Here is a 17,631-nt window from a genome sequence, read left to right on the forward strand (position 1 = left end):
TGAGCTATGCGTCTTCGCTACATTACACGGGAATTCACGGTAAAGCATTCTAACGCTTTGCTGACTCGCGCGCCGATTCCACCTTCATACTGTACATATATTCCTGTGAAGGAGGACTACCAGAGTTGAGAAGCCAACGGAGAATCAGCTACCGTCGGCGGTTTATTTGCCCTCTTCCCCATCCTACCAACAAGCTCAACGTGTGCAGAATGCAGACGCCAGATAATCTCAGTTGGAGATCGAAGAGAAGCTACCGAGATATGTGGCCATCATCCACGACATCTTGGTAGTCAATGTCGTTGAGTTATGAGGCGGGTTTTAAACCCATTCTCCTTTGTAATGTTGCAGCTTAAAGTCCACCTCTGCAATCTGTTACGCTACCACTCTGCTTGTAGAAAACACGAGGGAGAGAGAGAGGGGGCGAGAAAAGAAAAAGAGGGGAGACGTTAAACAAGAAATCTACGTCTTTTTCCACCGGGACAGTAGTGGACAAGTGTCATGATGGAAAAATAACGATAAAAAAATATTTCATACATCTTGTGATGTTGCACAGTGCGAAACTCACGTATACCGGACGTATATGTAACAGTTAATCCAAGAAAATAGGTACAGTGACTTTCTACTTGCTCCCCATCGTGATATCATCCCATACTTGGCCAACTCGAATCCACGTTAGTTTCACCTTCTTGTCCCTTTGGACGACTGCGAAAGAGCTAGGCACCCATCGGCGCTTGATCCATGACTTCTTGGTTTCATTTTTCTCTCTCGCATAGTTTATTCTTTTTTAGGCGGCTCGAATCGACTGAATCCAAGCTGCAAGTTCTTCATAGTCAAACGACTTGATTTATTCGATTGGAGAAAGAAACTGTTTCTTTGGGTCTCTGAGGAGTTATACATGGAATACACTGGTGCTTGAGATGGATAAACAGGTGGTGGTGAGGTTTTTTTTTTTTTTCATCATACACTTGGAAAGAAAAACTTCGCTAGAATATTGTCAAAATATATTCAATGAAAAAAGTCATTTTGTAAAATTATAGGCAATCGTTACGATCGATTTACAAGGATAATAGATGATAGGTGGTTGATTTTTAAAATGATAATGTTCATTATTATTACCTCCAGCTAAACGACCGCAACCTACTGCAATACATCCCCTACGACCTTATTAAAATTCTGCTGTGTCTCTGTGTAGTTGTGTAGTGAAGGAACGTAATATAATTCACCTATTTGAACAGTATTTACAGAAAATGAATTACACTGACTCACAATGTAGCTAATAATTAAATTTCACTGGCTGAATAATTCTTACCAATAAATATGTCCATTCTCATATATCATTTTTTTTTCTCTCACATTAACGAGGTTTAATGAAAGGATCATTCCATCCTTGTACAGTTCTTCTCGATTTTTGTGATTTTACACATAGAAAGAGTGTTTTTCATCCGTCGATTTAAATAAAGAACATCGTTCTTGTCACAATTACTCCGATTTCTACAAATAAATACATATAATCCTCGCTGTTGAATCTATCTATAGTACAGACGACGAAAAACTCGCCATTTCATTGTAATAAATTTCTTTCTCCACATATATATCTTTTTTCATATATCAGCTATATCTTAATATACAATTCACATACGACTACACGCACTAATCTAGTCATGGGCAGTAATGCGTATGTTATATTTTACAGACAATTCCCCAGAACTCTAAATAAATATTCACATCATCGTATTCCTCTGTTCGTGGGGAATAATTATTAGACAGCCGTTGTAACGGGACAAACAATCCCACAATAATCTCTTACCAGTTTTTCCAAAAATCATTCACAGGGAAAGTTTTGTTAAACAGGTACGAAATCACGCACAATCGAGCGAACCGAGAGATGCTGGACTATGTGGTCCCATCATAAATTGTGGACTCATCGGTGGCCCACCACTTCCTGCACTATTACCATACAGTTCAAGATCATTCAATGAGCCGCCATCAACACCACCACATTTGTCGGATTTTCCCTCCTGCTTGAGTACCATGCGTCGCCATTTTGCGCGTGCGTTTTGAAACCATACCTACAGAAGGAAGAAACATCATATAATTAGAATGATTGTTATCCAGCTGATTGACCACAGCAAATCAATTTGTCTAGTGTGTAATAGGATACACAAAAAAAAGTCTAGTGTAAAAATAGTGAAGTGAGAAGAGATAAAGAACTGTTAAAAGTGTTGTGATCGTGTGAAAGGACTTGACAGTCATTGGCGTTCTCGTTAGTGTAAGTGTTTTTTTTTCCTTATACACCTTGAGGGATAATTAATTCACACACAGTTAGCTGTCGCCTTAGAGCTCAATCTGACCTTCGGGGCAAAACAAGAATTGACGGGTAACGCGTGAACACTAACTAGTCAACCAGTGTAAACACACCACCATAATCGGCGTTGGTGTGATAAATACTATCAGACATCCGGTGAACAACTGATTTCACTGGTGTATCGGGTGTGAAAATGGATCGAGGATAATCAGAGTAAATATATGTATGCTAAATGAACAATAGTGGGTGGTACCTTTTTTTAAATATGTGACACTTCAACCTCTGTCGCTTCAACTGAGCTATAGTTACGCTACGTCAAACCATTTTTGTAAGATTATGGTTTCAAAATCGGCCGGGATTGTTCTATTTTCGTATATTTTTTTTCCATTCTTTGCTGTTTACTACCAAACTAAAAAATGTTGTTCCCATAATACAATTGATGTATTAGAAATTAAAAAATGTCGTCTAGTTGACAAGACACAAGTTGACAATACCGAGTAAAATGGAGAACTGGAAATAAGGGCATGGACTATGGCTCCACCATCTTTACTATCATCAGTATCACTTATTCCTTTTTTACGTTAGAGGGGAGCGACAGAGAGTCGTCTCCACCCCCGATGAATTTGCCGTAGAATCCCCAACGGCAGCTACACGGAGGAAAGAACGAGCCAACAAGGGGGGAAAGGAAAGTTGAACACACAGCAGGCGGTGGAAAGAGGCGAGTATTCGCGCGTCTCGCGATCAATATCAACCAAGATGGCGTACACTCCCAAGACCCCTTCGTTTCTACGCCAAATACAATAGGTGTCTACCTCGTGCCCCTCTCCTTCACTCTCCTCACAACCAGTACTTTCCACTCTCCGGTTCTTCCCCCTCTGTTCTCCATACCTCCTCCTGGAATTCTTTCATTTCGTCATTCGTTTTTTCCTTTATCTATATTCATCCAGCAGGTGGTGGACTGTGTATTTTCAAGCTAAAGTACTCTGAAAGTTGGATTCTCCTGGAGAGTAGGAAAATCCCGGCTCTCAACGAGTACAACTCTGAGATAGAAAAACCTTCTATCTCTACGTAGGATAATTAATGGCTTGTATGAGTCAAGTTTTGCAGAGAATACCCTGGTTCACTAGCGATTCGACAATGATACCAATGATCTTCGAAAGCTCAGCACATCATAGACTTGGAAATATTTCAAGAAGTGGAGGTAGTCACTTCTCCAGTGCTTTCCATGTATATTATCCGGGAATACCCAGCTCCCGAACTCAACAAGTCACCCTGCGGTTGTTTATCCCAGACGATGATGGAACATTTCGAGATTCTTTTGTGTTCAGAGTAAAAAAAAAAATGAAAAATAGCGACAGCCGAGTGAAATACGTGAGATACATCTTTCTTTGGACGGAAATCTCTCCACTCTCTCCCCATATTTCTCACTCTCCACCCTCATTTTTTTTTTATCAACAAAATGATTTATATATTGGAGTGTAAATGATTTTTTGTCCCCATAATAAGAGAAATGTGGCAACGGTTACAGGGACTCACATCGTTTTAACGAGGTTTAGAGAAGCTGTGGTACACCTCTCTCACTCATCATTCCCTCTCTGTTTTGAGGCTACTGTTGTTGCGGGCCATACGCAGAGTTGACGTAGAAACGCGGTTAACGAAGGAAAGCAACGGCGTCGACGGAAATATCACGAGAAGCGCAGCCGTTCCGCGTGGACCGGGACGCACTAATTGGGAGTGTGCCTATATACACCACGCGTGCCCAGAACGTATCTCGCCCCGTGAATATATTTTTATGGGGTCGAGACTCCTTTTTTCCTCGAGTTCTTGTGGAGAAACGATGTAAAAAGAATGAAAGCTCGAGGGGAACAAAAAATATTATGAAAGATGAAGAGAACAAGAGAAGGTAAGAAATTCAACAAAAAATGTTCTCATGAAAGAAAAAAAAAATATACCACGACATTCTCGTGGTCGATTCGTCTTGTGGAACGTTACGCTTCGACTGTTTTCATCATACTCCAGTACTCAATTTCTTCTGGGGACTAGCCAAGGTATATCCCATTGGACAATAATTCACCCGTAGGAATAATTGTCGAGCCACTTCACCGGAGACATCATCGACAGAAATAAAATTCCTACTCGAGACAAACTTCGTCCTTTTTGGGATTGTAACATGAAGAGGAGGAGGAGGAGGATAGAATAAGCTGAGGGAAATACAGAAAATCTCAGCTTGTCAATGTGAAAAGATAGAGTACAAAAATTGTTGGATAAGTTGTTGTATCTTTGGCTCTACTAATGGATGAAAAAAATAATACCGCTCACCTGTAGTACCCTCTTTGGCAATCCGGTCTTCTGGGAAAGCTGCTTGAGATCCTTCGCGTCGGGATTGTGATTGATGGCGAAGTAACTCTTCATCGTCCTCAACTGATGATGCTTGAAGCTCGTTCTCATGCGTTTCGTTCGGCTATTTGAGCCAGGCATACCCGGTGTACCAGGACCTCTACCAAATGGCATATCAATGTAATCCGAGTTGAGGTCTGCAAATAAAGAGAAAATTGTGCATTAGGACAATTGGCCATAAGTTTGAATGCCTGATTCATCAAGCTAACAGGAGACATTAGAATAATTGACACATGACTGATCAGCCTGAGGGACATTAAGATGGCCACAGTGGTGGTATTCCTCTTCCTCCAGTTATATTGCATGCTTACAAACTATCCAGACCTAACATAGAGTTGTAATTGGCCATGTATACTCGACTCGTGCATACTCTTTCGCATACTGGCTATCACCCCCTTCTTTTGGCCTCCTCGTTTGCACTCTCAAGGAGCTAATGAGCCGTGATACGCATCAAACAGCGTTAGGAGTCGTCTTTAAAACCATAGTCTTCTCTCGGTATAGCGTGTTTGTGTTCAAGTCTGACCACCGACGGACATCCCTCCCTTGTGGCAATTGCTATGAAAGTCCATTCACGCTTTATGTAATTGATGATGAAAAACAAGCGTCGAAACGAATTGTGATCAAACGAATTCTTTTTCCAAACGTGATGCTGGATTGTTGCATCACACCGAGTGTCCCATTCGAGTTATCCCAAAGTAAATCTGTATGATCAGTGCTCAACTCATGATAATGCATCAACGCCACTCGGATTTTACCTCAAGCTTGGTGCAAAACCAGCGAGGTTTGCTTTCTCAAATTACCAAAGAAGCGATTCTGCACATTTCCAAATCGGGCCACGTTCAGCATTCGCATCACGCAGATAGTTCTTTAACGAAAAGAGTTAAGTAAAATCGTTTATACGTGTTGTACACTGCGAGAAAATCGTTTAGAGAGGTGTGGAAAGCCATTGTTTCCCACGGTCAGCTACGAAGGAACAGGTTTGAAGATTGAATTTTCGAGTGGCTCCAGCCCACGTTAGGGCACACAGTCACAGTGATAAAATGAGAGGAGAGCGCCCAGTGGTGGTGGTGAAACAGAGTGAGACAAGGTTGTGAATAAAGATGGAAAAAGGATGAAGAGCCCTGTTAGATCGTACTCGTGAATTTATGTCGACTGGACAAATTTTATCAGGGTTCGGTGGCAAACGCCGAACGCCCACGCTTACCGTAAATCACCAAGGGTTCTCACCACGAGTACATACACTCTTGCAAACGTGCTACACAAACACTTCAATGGTAAAAAGAGACAGATGTACAACAATCCAGAGCGGTTAATGTTTCGACCTTGATGACAACATAGGAATCGCCGATTCCTTACGTCCGTGCAAATAGCGTTTGAATTTTTTCAAGATACGAGAGAGGGAATAAAAATTAGTTTGTTGGATGCTGAGTCTCATCCCTTGTACCAGCACTGCCAGATTGTGATCGTACGTGTCCACAGCAGCGTGTGCCTTGTCCATGTAGCGAGAAAAGAACAAGGGAGGATGAAAATGGATAACATGATATGTAGAATATTGGTCACCATTGAGACCTTGGAGAATCTCTACCTAGAGATCCAGGTCCTCATCCAACCCATCGGAGGGAAAGCGATCAATCACGAAAGCAAAATACATTCAATTATCAACATCAGTCATTTATATTTGTTTAGTGGTCTACTACTGACAGACCGTGACATCCGTTACCATCCCGATGCCACAAGAGTATCTCTTACTCGATACCCCTAGCGATCGATGAACGGCCAGTCAACCGAAAACGATTGACTCAATCCAATCGGAAAACCAACAGAATTCGATCAAGAACCCAGACGAATGAGAATACAAAAACATTTGTAGCAAATCTAACGCGAAAAAAGCCACGATAACGCAGCGAAAGTGTTCTAAATACCTTGGAAGAAGGAAATGATTCGAAATCTTAAATACAGCGCACTGATAACCGAGAAAAAATAAATAAATTCAAGAGGGAGAGATGACACAAGTACCATGAAAGAGCGACCTCTCGAAATACACCGTGGAGCAATTTTACGGACTGCCAAGTGCTGCACATAAGGAGGCAAGTTGCGTGAACCGAAAACACCTACTTTTTCATCGCCTTTTTATCTTTCCAATTCTCCCTAAGCGTACAGCACTCCCTAATGTTCCGCTTTGTCTTTGGTCCCAGTGTCTGGGGCATGGTAATGATGCGAGTAATGTCACTCCTTTTTCATGTGGAACACGTGTGAATAAGCGTTGCCCTAATCGAATAGAATAACACCCGGAAAATAGCCCAGAATTTTCCTCAAAAGAACTAATTCGAAAAATACACGACTCGATATTCCCTTCTCATCTCATCAATTATTCCCAATTCTTCATTGACTGTCTAATCTAAAAATGATGATATCATCCGAACAAATGAATAAAAAAAATTAAACTCACCAAGACTAGCTGTCATTGCCTCTAGATCCTTCGGCTTCCTTTTTCTGGGTCTCCCTTTTTGTCTGGGTGGAGGTACTCCAGCATTAGCCCCCACCGTGGAAGCGGCACCATTGAAATATGGTACCTTCGGTGGTGAGCCAGCATCGGGCCCAGAAGGTGTTGATGGTTGCAAAGGTACTGGACTAGCATGCGTCAACTGATGTGGATGTTGCGGATGCATCGAGTGATGGGGATGTGATGGTATATGATGTGGCTGATGATGCAAAAATTCAGGTGATGGAAATGACTGGCCAGGATAATGGGGACCTGGTGGATAAACTGGTACTGGTGGACTCTGGGATGGATGCAATTCAGCTCCCATTTCATAATGAAGACGACAAAGTACAGCACCATCTCTCATACCAAAGTGATCGCCCTTTGTCAATGGTACAGTACATGCTGCACAGGAAAAACATCGAACGTGAAACACCAGTTCTCTCGCTCGCATCACCAATTCCGATGCTAAAATTGCCGCTTGACATCTTGCACATCGTTTCATGCTGCCGAACATTCTGAAAGCACACGAAATACAAAGGATGTTACAATGTTAACTTTACAAGAGACCTTTGTATTATACTGGGTGACATTGAAAGTGGTGTAGGCGTTTGTAGATAAACCAGAAACCGAAATGGACAAGGCAAGTCTCACAGCAGGCATTTCCCACAGATGTTGTTAGAAGAGTGGTTTAAATAAAAAAAAAGAGGTTTTCTTGAATAAAAAAAAATGGAGAACGATCGATACGTATATTAGTCTGATATCAGTTACCAGTGGCGGTACGCTGGAGACATGCGGTGTAAGGAGGCGGAAGGGAGGATATCCACGATACACGAGAAGTGGCCGACATCGCTACTGCATTAGCGGCACCCTACAGTCTCCATTACGAACGACACAAAGGGAGGAATTCTCTATCTTCAGTGATACCATCCTCCTGGCTACCTACTCCCTCCCCTTATCTCAACCTCAAAATATATTGCAGCTTTCGACGGCCACTAGACGACTAGATGGAGACGTACCCAATCTTTATAAAGTCCTGATGTTATTTTTTTCGGGTTTATCTCTGGGTTATGGGGCGTTTACAGAATTATTTGTGAAAATAACACAGCTGTCAACATTCTAAAAGATTAGCTCCTAATGAATCACAAAGATCTCTTGACTCGTAACACACGGTTCACCTATCCACCATTGTCATCAGTCTGGATCCTGTCAATACGTGGTCCGTTACCCTCGGCCCAGGAGGTCGTGGTTAGACATATATATATATATACTTTTTTTTCTCCTAATCGCATTCGACATTGAATTACGCAATCGCCCCAAAAGTCCAGTTGGTCTCTGGTCATAACCCCGGTGCTGCAAAGACCTGCAGATACAACCAAAACGCCTATTGCCTCTTTCTTTCCATTCATTTCTTTTTCCCTCCTTCCTAAAGACCCACGGTAAAAGCCGATGAATGAGCGAACCCAGGAATAACCTCATTCAGATGTTTCACTGCGGATGCGGTTGCCTGCAGGGGCGACCCGCAGAGTTTAACAAGTATCGCCATATGCGTTACATTATTATACAACTTGTGGAGCCTCAGCTACAGCATCACCCCCTCTGGTCCCTCATTCGCCTAAGTCTAGTAATATATGAAGCTTCGGCTTGCTAAACAACAAATCTCTCACAAAGACTTCGGAAATCTTTTATAACAATCAAAGGATGAGGCGGGTTGTATGTGAGGACCACTTGCCGAGCGTTCGCACACTGTATTAAATATTTCATTTCCCTTCTTTAAAATCTCACGTTTTAGCACGTGGTGTCACCGTACGGGGTGTGTCCACGGGTTTCTTGTTCACAAGCATCTCAAGTAGACCATCTAGAATTTCAAAATTCCAAACTGTTCGTAATCATGTCCTCATTTCTCTCAGACGTTGAATGAAACTTTCCATAATTTTTACATGATATCACTAATGAAAATCACGGAATCAAAAATCGTCTGATGTCATCACCAGAATTTTTCTTTTTGTTTTGAGCACACAGTCATTCATCAGACCCCTAGTACGATGTCATGAGAAAAAAACCCCCTTCATTTCAATTTTTATCATATTTTAATATGGCCATGTAACACGTTTTATTTTATGAATGATGCAGCATCCACCAGTTGACTCTCTGTCGCACGTATGCAGTTGGACACCGCTGCGCGTGGGACGTTGTACGTGACTGCTACTCCCTTCTTGATCACCCTCTCCACCCCCAGCATTAATCTAGATCATGGCATTATATTACCAACATCTTCTTATTGGCATACCATGTCCCCCAAAGCCTCGGCACGACATTTTATTTTATTCCCATTCGACTTACGATATTCATGAAGCACTCAATTCTCCTCTATACTTTTATTTCCACAATATCTCTCCGTTAATTCTTGAATCGATGAACCAACGGCCAACGAATAATGTAATTTTGAAATAATATCGGGACTATTCAAAAGAAGTCGTAAAACATTCACGTGTATATGGTCAAAGTATTCCTTGTCCTGTCTCTTCCATCTTCTTATCGCCCCACGTTCTGAAGGGGTTGGGAAAGAGTAGAGAGGGGAAGAAAGGGAGAGAGATTATTCGCGATGCATTTTAATTACAATTCCCCAGGTTATTTCGTTTCCTCCTTCGTTCTTCCCTTGTGCTACCTCTTTCTTGCCACTGGTCTTCCTTATCGAAGAAATAATAATTTACAGTGTCGGATCCACTGCGAAAGAGGGCCACAAATGCGTCATCCCAAGAGTGCATAGAAGGGAAGGAGGAGGAGAGGGAGGGAACAGGTTGGAAAATACAGTACCACTGTGCCAGTGGTTTTAATCGTGTACATATACGCAGGGAATAGCAACTACCACCTCGTGTCCTCCCAGGGTTCAGACATTCGCCGGTTGACTAATGCGACGGCAACACGACATCGTAAAGTGCGTTTGGGATCTGTATCGGGCTATAAGTATCATAAGAACTTATCCTTTTATTATTTCTATGTTGAGCCTTTAATCTCCGACAATTCGTACCTGAGTGATAGTTTTTTATTAATACGTTGGAAAGAAAATTTTTCCAGTTTATACCAACAGCCCAACCCTTGGCCAACATCGGACGGCTTTTTACACGCATTGCACAAATATTCAGGCGCGTTTAGATTTATAAAACACTTGATATAACGTACAGTGTGCTTTATAAGGCATAAAGCCAAGGTAACCCGATACTTTTTAGTGTGAGTAGTTTATGGTGGTGACAATCTTGCAATATTTGCGTGAACAACGGGATGAGAGAGTTGAACATGACCTTGGTAGTTGGTGGTTTATTCTGTGAGTGGGGCCACTGCCCTCCTGTGGTGCTACGCCGAATAGCCCTAACATGGTGATGAGCAACGATCTGCTACTAATAAAAGACTAAAAAGAAGATAAACTGAGGTGAAATGAAGTTTTGAATTATTTTATTTGACGGATTCAGCGAAAAATCCGTATGTTTCTACCTGTATCGCGGGTATATAATAAAGTCAACACCCGAGTGAAGGATGTTACCAAAATGGCGTTGGACGCTGTTTATGACTCTAGAGAATTGGAAAACGATCGCTCGTTATCTCGATGGGAATTTAAAATTTGACAATGAAGAGGCATCCTTGATCTTGGCATTATGCACACATGTTGTGCTTGTTTTCTGGAGGGTATTTCTCCCACTGGTGATCATACTGATGATGCATGGCCACTGGTGACCGCAGGTGTCGCCTGGACAAATGCGTTCATCGGGCTATCTCACGAGATCTACTACATCGCGATACTGGGCCAGTCACCTCCCGTAGTTATCCCTATCTGTGTTCAGCCCAGTGAGATATTAATCATTTGGTATTTGTTTCAGATGGAACCATTATTTTCATCCCATAATGAATAACTATTCTTTTGTGACTCGACCGTACAGAACATCAAATTCTAGACAGAGGAATTGCGATGAATTTTTGTTTCTCAGTGCATTACTCCCTGAAAATTCATTCCAGGGAAGGAGAAACGATTAATTTTCACGTGAAAAATTCATCCCGATGGACGGCCAGACCCTCGTGGCTAAGGGTAAGGTGAAAGAATGTGAGAAATACAGCGACATCGTGGCGGCTACCGATGATGCATGCCCCCGGGTGTCAGCTATGTCACGGCACCGCGGTGGTATTATGTTACCCTGCTCCCTCGGCAGGGTCGTGACTCCGTCATATTTATGCCCATGGCTACTTTTTCCACCGAAAATCCCGACGGGACGCCACACGAGATATCTACCCATGGAATCCCGTGGAATTTTTATAGACTACTTTCTTTCACTCCCACAGCCATTGACCAAAATGTCCCTCCGTTATTATTCACCCACCCTCTGGTCTCTCTCATAAACAAATTATGGTGGCTCCAAACTGAAGGTTTAATGCAGAAACGTCAACATTGGTTTGTCTGTCATAAGTTTTCGAGACAGGGTATAGGGTTGCTCTGGTGGTGTCTCTCGTACACAGCTCCACAGCATCTTAATTATGAGTGTTAAATTATGAGAAAGCTTCTGGGCGCTGAAATATTTGTGCGTTCACCAACAGAGACGTCCATAGGAGGGGGTTATGGCTCAATTACCACTCACTGGTTTCTTCGGTTATAGGCGTTGATTTAAGACATCCAAACTTCCTGCCCCATTCAAAGTGCCCTCTCCCATCACTTTTGCACGGCCCCGATGGGGATTTATAATCATCAGGCTCATGGGGATCCTTTTTTTTTCCCTTCTTTTTTTTCACCGCAAATTGGTGAAGCCCGCAGCAATACTTCCTTCTGAACTCGTGTATGGGCAAAGTGGTTTTGATAGTTTTACAGCACGTTAATGTTTTATGAAGAGAAAAGACACGGGAAGGGAAAAAGAATAACGTGTTTGCGTTTTGTTGGTATCTGTCATGGGAACAGGAACGCGGGACACTTTAGTTCTCCCGCGAAAAACCCAGAGCGTCTCTATCAAGATGGGCTTGGATCCGCTGATGATAGATAGACCGTGGAAGTCGAGTTCAGTCATCGTGGAGGAACACGCGATGTACTCTTATCCGTTTGGAACGAGCTTCTTGGGAGGGACGAGGAGGTGCGCAAATACTTCAACTTTTGTGTTATACATCCCTGGGTATATCCATGTGTGGGGTTTAATAAGAGTGGGCCCCCGTGGTGATGCCCAGTCTCTTGTTTTATATGTGTGGAGATGGGCTTGGGTATCTTGCCAAGCACGCCATCTTCCCGATGCGTGACCACTGCCACCCTGAGATTATTCAGGAAGTGGTCCGGCGTCTCATTCGCATCAATGCATCTTTCTCATATTTTGGATGATCTTTTTCTACTGATTTCAAACGAGCATGAATTCTCTTTTCAAAACAACATCACATCTGATATTTTATCGAAGATTTTCATCTCACAACAAGACTTTTTTGTGTTTCGAAAAACTCGTTATTTCCGATAATTTTCTAGACATAATTCTGATATTTACATCACTCAGTACTTCTTGTAAGAGCTACACATTTTATATAGCCAATATAAATATTCCAAATAGTTATTTAAGCAAACGACGGTATAAATTACGAAAATTTAATAGCAAATTAAAGTGTTTACTGTAATTACTCTCCCTAGGCAACGAAACTTTGTAGCCGTATAAATTAATTAATAATTATAATAATGACAATGAGAATACACAACCAGACTGAGTCTTCTTAATTTTAAGAAGAAGCAAATTTTTGAGTTGACCAAAGATTAAATTTTTTCAGCCAGAATATTATACAGTCGATTGCATTCTCAAACGAAATGAAATCGTTTCCGATTAAGGGTCTGACATTACATCGATAGATCGCTATTCTCCTCACAAGGTGTCAATCTCCCCAAGAGTTACTCCATTGAATTTCGACGCCAGGCACTTTGAATAATCGGAAACTGTTAAAGTACGTGAAGTAAACAGCCCATACATCACCGCCACAGGGTCAGGACATGGATTCAAGACTGGTAACGTTACGATCCTCATAGTCGTAAAATTCACCTTTTAATTTATGCCATGAGTCGTGGTTGAATTTACAAGGAAAGAGGTAGCTGAAAGCCACGTCGCAGCGAGTTTACCGTGGAATTATTTATCGAGTGGATATTTTCACTGCCACGATGAAATTCACCCGTGAATGTTTATTTTTCTTCTTCAAAGTACGAAAATTTCACGTTTAGATTTTAATATTCACTGCTGTTGACGTGTAAAAATCATCTTCACTGCGCTATAAATTACTTTCACCTCTACTCGCCACTTAGTCTCTTCTTTGTACTCGAATGATATTTTTTTTTCCCCCCTTTCATTGGCTGTCCAGTTGTTTTATCCAGCGATTATTTACGTTATGAGATACGATGATCTATCGATCAATCGTATACTCGTGCCAGCCTCACCGAACCACCGTCGATGCACAATGTCTGTGTACGTCAGGATAATTCACAAACGTGAATCGTACAATTTTAATGCGTACCCGAGTTGCACTTAATGACTGCGATCACCATGAAAGATTGAAGGAACAACTCACTCGTAGAATTATCGCTAGATAGAACATGACCGAGGTGTATCCTCTCGTTGAAAGTAGAATTAATATATCGTATATCCAAGCTGTATATCTGGCCATATAGCGGCCAATTGATTCCTTAATTAAATGTAAATTTCAAATTTATTCACTCGGGTATCTCTGATCAATCGCCAAGACTGACATAATGTACAATTCTTTGTCGCTCATATGATTTCATCAGGCAAAAAAAAGCCCAAGCTATTGCCAGATTAAACAGATGGCATGAAAATGAACGTCTACTTGCCACTCAGGTGTTCATCCAGAGATAAAAAATAAATAAATAAAAATACACTGAGCTCTCCAATCCTAATTAATTTATTATGCACTCAGCGATGAGGAGGTGGGGTGGCTGGTAAATGCCTACCGAAGAGTTACTACCAATTTGTCAAGCAGAGAAACGATTTAATGCAGCACTTTGTCGCGACAAACGAGACAAGTTCATTGTTTGATGGTATTACCTCTGTTGGATAATGACAGTGCAAACAGTGAAGATTTACTCGTTTCAATATCCAGTGTATCTCAATTTCGTGATAGGCTCATTTAATTCATTCAAAGCATATCTATGACTCAGTTTAATCCACCATGAGGGATGTACCTCATTCGTCGATATGCATCTTGTTAAACGATAAATTCTCTAACGACACAGTAGTAATATCAAGCGCTCCATCATCCGTCCCTTTCTGGCGCAATGTACATCCCCCTATCCCTTCACCATGTTTGAACCTCTACCTGTAGCTTCTTGCCTCTGTCGAGTTATATATGCGATATGGTATCTCGATATCCCTCAACGATACATTCCGATCCGTCCTTAAACCGGTTAAACCTCTAGAAAATATCCCAGTTTTCAGGTTAAATTCATCGCAAAATTGTGCACGAAGCACACGGATTCACCATTAATACTCACATACAAACATCACCGATGGACTTCCTGAATCGGATATGTCAAATAATTCATTGCACGTTTCGAACGGTCAATGCTCGTTAACAACGTATCTTAGGAGGAACAAGAAAAATTAAACAAAAAAGAGTCATCAAAACAAAACGCTCAAGAACTTGTCTCTTCGTCAAGAAAAAAATTGAGGGAAAATAATCCAGAAGCTGAAGGGAAATTTTCCGACTCAAAAACAAGTCCTGAACGAAAATTCGGCAAAAAAATATGGATTTAAAATTACCAGAGAAAAAATTATTTCTTTCAAGAAGGATAAAATATGTGGCGCAAGAGGCGGGTCATTCGCACGATACAGAGATGAAAATATCTGTTATACCGGGAATTTCATCAGAAAATATGTAGTCCATACTTTACAAGATTGCTATCATGTCTTCATTATCATTTTACATGGAGGAAACATTTTTCGGTAGCAAAATACGTATGAAAGTATAGAATAATGAAGTTCTTCTAGAAATTACCTTTCAAAATTCCTCAAAAAATTCCAGTTACTAATAAAAAAAATCACAATACAGCTGTGATAAATTCTACTGTCTATTTCTGCGCAAAAATGTCTCACCCGTCTCAGTCTTCCCATATTCAAGACTAGATTTTATATCCTTTATAATTGTTAACTAACGGTTTTTTCCGTTCAACCCGAACTTGTTAAATTTTTTTCAATCTCATTGTAGAACGCAATTTAGCTCCACGATAACGTCTCCCTCAGCGTAAAAATTGTCCAGCGAGTGAGAGGACATCGAGAACATATTTCGGTTAAATTGTTACATGGAAGAGTTCTCGGAGACATCAAAAACCTGACATTTAACAAACGCACTGAGATCTTATCCCAGCAGTATATGGGGTGGCCATTCAGCTAAAGTGTATCAGACTGATATATATCAGAGTCTCGTACATACGACTCGGTTCACGCTCTGCTCGTTTGACTAGTGTACATAACGTTTCACCGTCTGGGGCTATGGCTATATTGTGAATAAAGACGTAGCCATAGTGAGAGAAAATAATCCAGGAAGTCCTTCTCACTTATGAAAAGAGTCCGAGGGGCAGGCAATGCTCTCTTCGCCAGTGTACTTAAGTATATAGCCAACGATCTCTTTACGCGCAGGCAATTTTTACGACGAAGCCACCCGGGCGGGCCGAGACGTCACGCGAGGTGACGAGAAGAAAAAAAAATATATATATATATTAAATATCCACACATGTGTGCAAGCGTGTGCACTATCGACACTGCTAATTTTGGACGCCAATCTTGTATCGCAGATCGGTGATGTTGGCCAAGTTAGACTACCACTGGAAGGGAAAGCAAAAAGAGGTGAGTAAAAAGTCACTCAAGTTAGATGAACCGATTTCCCAGTAAGACTTGCCAGAGTTGATGAAAAACAATGGTGGGGAATTAAAATAAAGTCATTTCCTCTATGTTTGTCCGTTGATTTTCAACATTGGATGATGTGAAGATGACAAGGGATACTGTTTCCTCACGCGATGTGCCCCTGTAATAACAGTCGAGAGTTCTTCTATCCCTTTTTACTCAATTTTTTTTTCACTCTCTCAATTTAATCGAGATCCTACATGCAAAGGTTCGCGATAAGCTTTCGCCCATACCCTTCCGTGACAGGATGTCAAATTTTCGTGGCAGGCAAGAAGGGTTAAAAAGATACGCAAACACCGCAGTATAAAAATCCGAGAGGTTAAGTGTTCATCCAAAAAAAAAAGATCTACCTTAATCCTCGGAAAATGAATTACACATGCGCTAGGGGATGAGCACGTGATGAGGCGCGTGCGCGGAAAATAGTATATCAAAGATGTCGGTTCACTATCTTCTGAAGACTTGTGCCATACAACAATTTCCTCTCCCCCTTCTGTAGACTCTTTAGCGAAGTCTCATCGCTTCTTGTTTGCTGTAGCCAATCTTTATCTTTCACCGTCTCTCTCTACAACTCCGTGTCTTCATTACTGCAAGCCTAAGACCGGCTTGTTATCTAGTCTCTCAATCTATCTGGTATACATACGATACGCTAATGTAATTTTAGCTCCATCCAGCCTGGCTGAGTATTTTATTTTCGAACTCTCTCCATGTGCCTGCAAAAATCGTCAACCGTCCGTAACGCAGTTGAGTTTGAACTATTTGAGGAAGTTTTTCCGAGGAACACACGGGTAATATGGGCAATCATTCAATGTCAGGTTTGAGTTTATGCCAGTTCAGAAAACATGAAACGAAAATTTTGTCCACGTGGTGACAATCAAATGGAAGTAAAAGGGGGCAAACCCCTTGTAACAAACACGTGCTTAACTGCCAGCCCAAAATGGCTTTAAAGTACTTGAAATAAATCTGTACGACATTGGATTTTGTGATGGAAAATTCTATTTGTACTGTGATACGAAATCTTAAAATGGTGGCCCCTATAACGGGGAATGATTTTCATAGCCGAGACAATGGCCTCTAATCTGTCCTTGCAATCGCTTTTGGGGTCGGGGATTTGAATTTCCTGGAAGTATCTGCACTTGTACGGATACACAAAGACTATTTAGAGTCACTTATGTTGCAGATGAAGTAGAAACAATCATCAAAGAATAATTCTAGCTCAGTTGATAGGGAAATTGATCTTTTTTTTTCATGTAAATTACCGCACACAGAGGTGGATACCTGATGCTGGTAAAACACATACTTCCAAGTGAATGAAAAAGGTGGAGAGAAGCGTTTGTGATTGTTGGGGCTTCCTCGCTGTAGCACCGAGTCCACGAACTAATGGTCACGACTCGGCCATTTACCTCCGGCGAAGCGACGATTCACGATAAGTAAATCACCGTCGATCTACATTTCATCACGAGACGAGTGATACCCACGTTAGGTGGAGAAGTTACTGAAGTGGCTATCCTTGACTCTCAACTGCTAATGCATCAAAA

The 17,631-nt window shown here is 41.5% G+C and overlaps 1 protein-coding gene across 6 annotated transcripts in view; it reads right to left on the bottom strand.

Annotated features, from left to right (window-relative positions):
• Positions 1–232: 232 nt before the first annotated feature.
• The window catches only part of LOC135163574 (protein apterous-like), a 66,310-nt gene continuing 48,911 nt past the window's right edge, over positions 233–17,631 (bottom strand). For 4 of the 6 annotated variants that reach the window (XM_064123126.1, XM_064123127.1, XM_064123123.1 and 1 more), the window contains 3 exons: positions 7,152–7,702; positions 4,625–4,839; positions 990–2,069 (listed from right to left, as the gene is read on the bottom strand). In XM_064123126.1, the coding sequence (XP_063979196.1) occupies positions 1,860–2,069; positions 4,625–4,839; positions 7,152–7,702 (976 nt within the window). In that variant the 3' untranslated portion in view covers positions 990–1,859. Of the gene's footprint in view, positions 386–534; positions 814–989; positions 2,070–4,624; positions 4,840–7,151; positions 7,703–17,631 lie in introns of those variants that run through there. The other 2 variants (XR_010299143.1, XR_010299142.1) reach the window with 2 other exon arrangements.

Source organism: Diachasmimorpha longicaudata, chromosome 6 (genome assembly GCF_034640455.1).
Source record: "Diachasmimorpha longicaudata isolate KC_UGA_2023 chromosome 6, iyDiaLong2, whole genome shotgun sequence".
Classification (NCBI taxonomy): Eukaryota; Metazoa; Arthropoda; class Insecta; order Hymenoptera; family Braconidae; genus Diachasmimorpha; species Diachasmimorpha longicaudata.